The sequence below is a fragment of the Orycteropus afer genome, unplaced genomic scaffold, assembly GCF_000298275.1.
Source record: "Orycteropus afer afer isolate SDZICR_OR568_19922 unplaced genomic scaffold, OryAfe1.0 scaffold00461, whole genome shotgun sequence".
Classification (NCBI taxonomy): Eukaryota; Metazoa; Chordata; class Mammalia; order Tubulidentata; family Orycteropodidae; genus Orycteropus; species Orycteropus afer.
The window spans coordinates 300,606-309,647 of record NW_006922048.1 but is presented as its reverse complement, the minus strand read 5'-3'; the positions used below and the strand labels follow the sequence as shown (position 1 = coordinate 309,647).

The 9,042-nt window shown below is 47.4% G+C and overlaps 1 protein-coding gene across 1 annotated transcript in view; it reads left to right on the top strand.

Annotated features, from left to right (window-relative positions):
• The window catches only part of VAV1 (vav guanine nucleotide exchange factor 1), a 110,857-nt gene that overhangs the window by 58,212 nt on the left and 43,603 nt on the right, over positions 1-9,042 (top strand). Inside the window, exons 2-8 of the mRNA XM_007954437.2 lie at positions 776-892; positions 1,223-1,281; positions 1,388-1,456; positions 1,684-1,792; positions 1,877-1,972; positions 7,525-7,593; positions 8,669-8,772. Of these exons, the coding sequence (XP_007952628.1) occupies positions 776-892; positions 1,223-1,281; positions 1,388-1,456; positions 1,684-1,792; positions 1,877-1,972; positions 7,525-7,593; positions 8,669-8,772 (623 nt within the window). The remainder of the gene's footprint in view (positions 1-775; positions 893-1,222; positions 1,282-1,387; positions 1,457-1,683; positions 1,793-1,876; positions 1,973-7,524; positions 7,594-8,668; positions 8,773-9,042) is intronic.

The window sequence follows — 9,042 nt, the reverse complement described above, 5'->3', positions numbered from 1 at the left end:
CAATGATGGGCTCAAGTATAGCAAGGATCATGGAGCTGGCGCGGGATCAGGCAGTGTTTCGTTCTGCTGTGCATGGGGTCGCTATGAGTCGGAAACCACTCGACGGCACCTAAGAACAACAACAAACGAGCTGCCGTTGAGTGGATTCTGCTTCGGGGTGGCCTACGTGTGTCAGAGAAGGACTGTGTTCCATAGGGCTTTTTCTTTTTTAGTTTTGTTGTGCTTTGGGTACAGATTTACAGAGGAAAATTTTTCTTACATTCTAAAGTTCATGTACATTTGATTTCATGCCCTGGTTACCAACCCCGACCCTAACAAACTCTCCTCCCCTCCCGTCCCTGTGACTACCACCTCCCCGTGCCCTTCTTACCTACGTACTCCCATCTGTCCAGCTCTCCCCCTCCATAGAGTTTTAATGGCTGAGTGTTCACAAGGAGATCTCCAGGCCTTTCTTCCAAGGTCCCTCTGGGTGGACTCATACTTCTAACCCTTTGGTTAGCAGCCAAGTGCTTAATTATTTGAGTCAACCAGGAGTGCTGTGAAAATGGCTAACAGTTAATTTTCTGATGTGCATTTTATGTCAATAGTAATAATAATAAAAAGTTTAGGGGTAGGTACAGCTTCAGGTGCAGCTTGATCTTTACCGGAACTGGGCATGGCTTCCTGGGAGGCTAGGTGTGTCTCCTTTTTGCCCACTGGGCCAATCCCCAAGGCCGGCTTGGAGCCCGGGCCTCCTGCCCTGTCACACCCAGGCCTCCTTTCCCTCTCTTCACAGTTCCTGTGCCTTAAGAACATCCGCACCTTCTTGTCCACGTGCTGTGAGAAGTTTGGCCTCAAGCGCAGTGAGCTCTTCGAGGCCTTTGACCTCTTCGATGTGCAGGATTTCGGCAAGGTGCGCTGCCCAGGAGCTGGGCACAGAGAGCCTTGAGAATTGGGTTTCAATTCACTTCCTATAAAGTTGGCACTGGGTAAAGAACTGGAGGGGAGGGCGACAGAGGATGGAGGCGCGGGAGCAGGGATTCGAGTCTCTGTTCCTCCACTGAGTGTGATGTTGCCTGTGTGGCCATACCTCTCTGAGCCCTCAGTCCCTCTGTTTGGAGCAAACGGTGGGGGCTGAGTTCAAGGGGAGCTGACAGTGGGATGGGAAGGAGGAGGGAAACCCCCCTTAGGCTGTAGGAGGCCTGGGGTCTACCTCAGGGGCTATGTCCTGTCACCATCACAGGTCATCTACACCCTGTCTGCTCTGTCATGGACCCCAATTGCCCAGAACAAGGGCATCATGTGAGTACCAGTTTGAGCCCACCCACCCCATACCCTGCATCAAGCCCCACCCCACCCGGGACCGCGCGGCCCCCAGGCTGCTAGCTCACCCCATGCTGGCCCCTAGGCCCTTCCCCACCGAGGAGGACAATGTGGGCGACGAAGACATCTACAGTGGCCTGTCGGACCAGATCGAGTGAGTGTTGGGGGTGGCAGGGCCTGCTATGCACCTGTCCTGAGGGCCTGGGAGGGGAGACAGGCCATGCCCTGCGGGACCCAGGCGGGGGAGCCATGGCCCTGCCCCGGGAGTGTGATGGGGACATGACCCTGCCCTGGGGCCCCGAGGGGCAGCATTCTGCCCCAGGGGCTCTGAGGGGACCCTGGCTGGGGGCCCGCGGCCGCGCCTGACCTGGTGCCCCACAGCGACACGGTGGAGGAGGATGAGGACCTGTACGACTGTGTGGAGAACGAGGAGGCCGAGGGCGACGAGATCTACGAGGACCTCATGCGCACAGAGCCCGCGGCCATGCCGGTGCGCGGCGGTGAGCCCGGAGGGCGAGTGTGGGGCGGGGGGCAGCCCGGGACGCCCCTCACCGGCCTCTCCTTCTGCCCTCAGCCCAAGATGACGGACTACGACAAGCGCTGCTGCTGCCTGCGCGAGATCCAGCAGACCGAGGAGAAGTACACTGACACGCTGGGCTCCATCCAGCAGGTGGGGGCCCGCCAGCCCCGTCGCGCATGCGTAGGAACGTCCGGCTGCCTGGCTGCCTGCCCTGGCCCAGCTGAGAGGCCCTGCCTGTCCCAAGGGGTCCTGGGGCTCCGCTGCCTCCATTGCTTTGTGTCTCTGGGTCTCTCTGCATCTTTGGCTCTTTTTCTCCTGTGACTTCTTTTTTCTTTCCTTGCCTGTCTGGTGGCGCAGTGGTTAAAACATTTGGCTGGTAACCAAAAGGTCAGCAGTTCAAACGCACCAGCAGCTCCCTGGGAGAAAGATGAGGCAGTCTGCGTCTGGAAAGATTTACAGCCTTGGAAATTCTATGGGGGCAGTTCTATGCTGTTCCCTGGGGGCGCTGTGAGTCAGAATCGACTCCAGAGTTGGGTCTGGTTCGGGCTTTGCTTCCATGAAGATTGACAGCCTTGGAAACCGAGGGGGGCAGTTCTACCCTGTCCTCTAGGGGCGCTGTGAGTCGGAATCCGCTTGATGGCAGTGGGTGTGGTTCTCGGCTGTGTGTCTCCGTCTTTCTCTCGGTCTGTTTTGCCTTCTGTTTGTCTTTCTCTCCCTATGTGTCTCTTTATCTCTGTGCCTGTCCATCTTTTCCTGTATCCTTGGCTCTGTCCATCCATTGGCTCCCATGATTGTCTCTCTTTCTTCCTCTTTCTCTCCCTATTTCTTCTCTGTTTCCCTCTCCCGGTGTCTCTCCCTCCCTGTCGCTCTCATTTCCTGTGTCCTCACCCCTGTCTGTCTCCTCTATTGTCTCTTTCCTCTCACCATCTCTCTTTTTAAGTTTTTGTTGTTGTTAGGTGCCATTAAGTCCATTCCAACTCAAAACAACCACGTGTGACAGAGTAGAATGCCCCATAAGGTTTTCTAGGCTGTAATCTTCATGAGAAGGAGCCCTAGTGCTTCAACGCTTAAGCACTTAGCTGCTTACTGAGTTGACAGTTTGAGGCCACTGGGAGCTCTGGTGGCGTAGTGCCTAAGGCATTTGACTGCTAACTAGAAGTTTGGTGGTTCAAACCCACCAGCCACTCCTCAGAAGGAAGGTTAGGCAATCTACTTCTGTAGAGAAACCACCTCAGAAAAGCAAGGAGGGGTCACTATAAGTCGGATCTGACTCAGCAGCAGTGAGCTTGATTGCTTTCTTTCTTAGCAGCTCCGTGGGAGAAAAGACCTGGTGCTGGGCTCCCATGAAGATGTCAGCTTAGGGGACCCTATGGGGCAGTTCTCCTCTGTCCTGTAGGTGCACCTTGAGTCAGAATCGACTCTGGCACACAACCACGCAATCTTTACTGCAGCGGATTTCCAAGGCTTTCTCCCATGGAGCTGCTAGGTAGGTTTGAACCTCCAGCCTTTCAGTTGGCAGCTCAGTGCTCAACCATTTGCATCAGCAACGATCCTTTTCAATAGCTTTCTTGAGATACAATTCACATATCATACCAGTCACCTACTTACTGTACAATTCAGTGGTTTTTTAGTATATTCATAAGGTCATGCATGAGGTGATGGTGAAATCAGCACCATTATCTAATTCAGAATATTCTCATTATCCCTAAAGAAAATCCTGTTCCATTTCATTGTTCCACTTCATTTGTTTACAACTTCCAGTTTTCCTGGATTCATACTTTGTACATTCCACATTCTCATTATTAAGGAATGTTTCTTCTCATCTTGAGTCATGCCACATCACCAAAGGAGGTCCTCAAAATTTTACTCCATCTACATCATTAAGGTCAACTCTACTTTGAGGAGGCAGTTCTTCCTTGGCTGTATTTTGAGTCCTTTCCAAGCTAAGGGGCTCATCTTATGGCGCTTTTACAGAAAGTGTTCTACTGCTACTCATAGGGTTTTCTCTGGCCAATTTTTTCAGAAGTAGGCCATCAGGTCCTTCTTCTTAGTCTATTTTAGTTTGGGAAATCCACTGAGACCTGTCCGCCACGGGTGGCCCTGCTGGTATTTGAAATACCAGGGGCATAGCTTCCAGCCTCACAGCAACACACAAGCCACCACAGTATGACAAACTGACAGATGAGTGGTGGACAGAAAATTGGAAGTTGTAAAATATGAAATGGAAGTCATAAAGATGGATGTCCTAGGCATTAGTGAGCTGAAATGGACTGATACTGGCCATTTCGAATGAGATATGGGTTAGTATGCCAAGAATGACAAAATGAAGGGGAATGGTGTTGCATTCATCATCAAAAAGAACATTTCAAGATCTATCCTGAAGTACAACGTTATCCATAATGGGACAATATGAATACACCTACAAGAAAGACCACTTAATATGACTATTATTCAAATTTATGCATCGATCACTAAGGCCAAACAGAAATAAATTGAAGATTTTTACTAACTTCTTCAGTCTGAAATTGATCAAACTTCACTCAAGATGTATTGATAATTACAGGTGATTGGAATGAGAAAGTTGGAAACAATGAGGGATCAGTAGTTGGAAAATACAGCTTTCATGATAGAAATGATGCCAGAGATCACGTGAAAGAATTTTGCAAGACCAACAACCTGTTCATTGCAAGTACCTTTTTTCAACAACATAAATGGCGACTATGCATATAGAAATTGCTGATGTAATACACAGGGATCCAATCTACTACATCTGAGGAAAGAGGCAATAAAGAAGCTCAGTGTCAGTCAGAACAAGGCCAGGCACTAACTGCAGAACAGACTATCAGTTGGTCATATGCTACTTCAAGTTGAAGCTGAAGAAAATGAAAACAAGTCTATGAGAGCCAAATATGACCTTGAGTATATCCCACCTGAATTCAGAGACCATCTGAAGAATAGATTTGACACATTGCACACTAATGACAAAACGAGATGAGTTATGGGATGACATCAAGGGCATCATACATCAAGAAAGCAAAAGGACATGAGAAAAAGATAATTAAGAAGGTGTGAAAGAAAGAAAAGCCCAAAGTGGATGTTAGAAGAGACTCTGAACCTTGCTCTTGAACGTAGAATAGCTAAAGCAAAAGGAGGAAATGATGGAGGGAAAAGAAAAAAGAATAAAAGAGCTGAACAGACATTTTCAAGGGGTGGCTTGAAAAGGTAAAGTAAAGTATTATAATGAAATGTGCAAAGGCCTGGAGTTAGAAAACCAAAAAGAACACGGTTGGCATTTCTCAAGCTCAAGGAACTGGGGACATAATTCAAGCCTTGAGTTGCAATATGGAAGGATTCTATGGGCAGAATATTGAATGAAGCATCAAAAGTAGCATCAAAAGAAGATGGAAGGAATACAGAGTCACTGTACCAAAAAGAATTGATCAATGTTCAACCATTTCAGGAGATAGCATATGGTCAAGAACTGATGGTACTGAGGGAAGAAATCCAAGCTGTGCTGAAGGGATTGGCATAAAACTTGGCTCCAGGAGTTGATGGAATACCCATTGAGATATTTCAACAAACAGATGAGGTGCTGGAGGCCAAGAAATTTAGGAGACAGCTACCTGGTGAACCAACTGGAAGAGATTCATATTTGTGCCCATTCCAAAGAAGGGTGATCCAATAGAATGCAAAACTATCAAACAATATCATTAATATCACACACAAGTAAAATTTTGCTGAAGATAATTAAAAAACTGTTGCAGCAGCAGCAGCAAATTGACAGGGAATGGCCAGCAATTCATACCTGCTTTAGAAGAGGACGAGGAACAAGGAATATCATTGTTGATGTCAGATGGATCTTGGCTAAAAGCAAAGAATACTAGAAATATGTTTACCTGTGCTTTATTGACTATGCAAAGGCATTTGATTGTGTGGATCATAAAAAATTATGGGTAACATTGTGAAGAATGGGAATTCCAAAACACTCAATTGGGCTCCTGAGGAACCTGTACATAGACCAGGAGGCTGTTGTTTGAACAGAACAAGGGTATACTGCATGGTTTAAAATCAGGAAAGGTGTGCATAAGGGGTATATCCTTTCACAAAATTTATTCAATCTGTATGCTTCTCAGCAAATAATCTGGGAAGCTGGACTATATAAAGAACACAGCATCAGGATTGGAGGAAGACTCCAAAAACTTGTGATATGCATATGACACAACCTTACTTGCTGACAGTGAAGAAGCAGCACTTACTGATAAAGACCAAAGACTACAGCTTTCAGTATGGATTACACTTCATCGTAAAGAAAACAAGAATCCTCACAACTGGTCCAATAAGCATCATGATAAATGGAGAAGATTGAAGCTGTCAATGAATTCATTTAACTTGGATCCACAATCAGTGCCTATGGAAGCCATAGTCAAGAAATCAAATGACATACTGCACTGGGGAAATCTGTGGCAAAAAATCTCTTTCAAGTGTTAAAAAACAAAGATGTCACTTTGAAGGCTAAGGTGCATCTGATCCAAGCCATGGTTTTTTCAATATCCTCATATGCATGCATAGCTAGACAGTGGATAAGGAAGACTGCGGAAAATTTATGCCTTTGAATTATGGTGTTGGGGAAGAATATTGAATATACCTTGGACTGTCAGAAGAATGAACAAATCTGTCTTGGAAGAATACAACCAGAATGCTCCTCAAAAGCAAGGATGGTGGGACTTCATCTCACATACTTTGGACAGGTCATCAGGAGGGACCAGTCCCTGGTGAAGGGCATCATGCTTAGTAAAGGAGAGTCAGTGAAAAAGGGGAAGACCCTGCAGGAGATGGATTGATGCAGTGGCTACAACAATGAGCTGAAACAATGATTATGAGGATGACACAGTACTGGGCAGTGTTTCATTCTGTTGTAATGGGGTCACTATGAGTCAAAACCAACTTGACGCTACCTAACAACAACAACTACAAGAAATCCTTACCCATTAGCAGCAACTCCCCATTTCTTCTTCCTCCCAATCCCTAGGCAACCACTTATCTACTTCCTGTATCAATGGATTTGCCTGTTCTGGACATTTCCTATAAATGGAATCATACAATACTTGATAGACACAGTGGCTGCAATGATGGACTCAGGTATAGCAAGGATCGTGAGGCTGGCCCAAGACAAGGCAATGTTTTGTTCTGTTGTGCATGTGGTCGCTATGAGTTGGAGACGACTTGATAGCACCTAACAACAACAACAGCAATACTTGTCCATTGTGTCTGATTTCTTTCAGTCAGCATAATTTTTCAAGGTTCATCCATGTCACAGCATGTATCAGTGCCACAGCATGTATCAGTGCTTCATTTCTTTTTTATGGCTGAATAATATTCCATTGTTTGCATGCATCACATTTTGTTTATCCATTCACCGGTTGGTAGACTATTGGGTTGTCTACAGTTTTTGGCTATTGTGGATAGCACTGCAATGAACATTCATGGACAGGTTTTTGTGGAAATTCTCCATATTTCTTTATCTGTCTGTCTCTTTCTCTGTCAGTGTTTGTTTCCTCGTCTTTGTTTTTTGCTTTCTTTCTCCACACAGTCTCTCCTTATCTCTCTGTCTCTGTCTGTTTCTATCTCCTTGTCCCTGTCCCCTGGGGTTGGGTTGGAGGAAGGGGATACCACCTTCCTCATCCTTTTCTGCCTCCCTGCAGCACTTCATGAAGCCCCTACAGAGGTTCCTCAAACCTCAAGACATCGAGATCATCTTCACCAACATCGAGGTGAGCTGGCTGCTCCCCAGCCCTCCTGGATCTCGGTCCCTGTCTTTGTCTAGAGGGGATGTTCTGCCAGCTCCACCTGGCCCCAGAGTGTAGGGTTGGGTGTTGAGAAATGTAGAGCAGTGTCTTAGTTTCTAGGGCTGCTGTAACAGAAGTACCAGAGTCCTTGGCTGGGGCAAACAGTTAAGCCCTTAGATACTGGCCGAAAGGGTGTTTTGATCCCATCCAGAGGTCCTTTGGAAGACACGCTTGGTAATCTGCTTCTGAAAGGTCCCAGCCCTGCAAACCCTGTGGAGCACATGTTCTACTCTGCACACATGGTGTCACCATGAGTCAGAACAGCCTCGATGGCCAGTGACAACAATAACAGAAACACCACAAGTGGGTGGCTTTAAGGAACAGAAATTTATTTTCTCGTAGTTGGAAGGCTAGAAGTCTGAATTCAGGGCACTGGTTCTAGGAGGAGGCTCTTCGTCAGCTCAGGGTAGGTCCCTGCGTCAGCTTCTTTAACCCTGGAGTTCCTCATTCCTTGATGATCCTCACATGAGCTCTGTCTTCCTCAGTGCCCACTTGTGTGGGCCTGATCTGCCCTTTTTAGATCTCAAAAATGTAGGTTTAAGACATACCCTACAATGCTATGGCCTCACTGGCACAGCAAAGAAAACCCAATTCACAATGGGATTGCGTCCACAGGTATACCAGTATCAGTACCATCTGCTGTTGAGTTGATTCCAACTCGTGGCGCCATTGTGTGTGTCACAGTAGAGCTTCACTTCACACGGTTTTCAAGGGCATGGACTTTCTGGAATCAGATTGTTGGGGCTTTCTTCTAAGGCGCCTCTGGGGGGCCGGTGGTTCAGTTCGCCAACCTTTTGGTTACTAGTCAAGCAGTTAGTTGTTTTTGCCACTCAGGGACTCCCTTCACAAGTCTAAGGGTTAGGCTTCTAACACATATTTTTTGGAGGACACATTTCAATCCATAATAGGTGGGTAGATGACCCCTCCCCGCCCCCGGCCTGCTGGGCCAACTCCCCCCGCCCCCACGTGCACTCCAGCTCTCACTTCTCTCTTCAAATAGGACCTGCTTCGTGTGCACACCCACTTTCTGAAGGAGATGAAGGAAGCCCTGGCCACTCCCAGTGCTCTCAACCTCTACCAGGTCTTTATCAAGTACAAGGAGAGGTGAGACCAGGCTGGATGTTCCAGAGACCACTGGACATGGATGATGACTGTGTGCTGAGGGCTCATGGGGGCAAGGGGCTGTCCATCTCTGGTTCAGTTCTCAGCTCCACCAGTTGTGAGCATGTGTTACTGGGAAGTTACTTAACCTCTCTGACTTCTGCCTCCTCACGTGCAAAATCAGTGTGGTACACAGCTTCTGGGACTAGTTCTCTCAGTTTGGAAGATTAGGATCACAGTCTGGAGGGACAATCCAGCCCACCAGCCTAATAG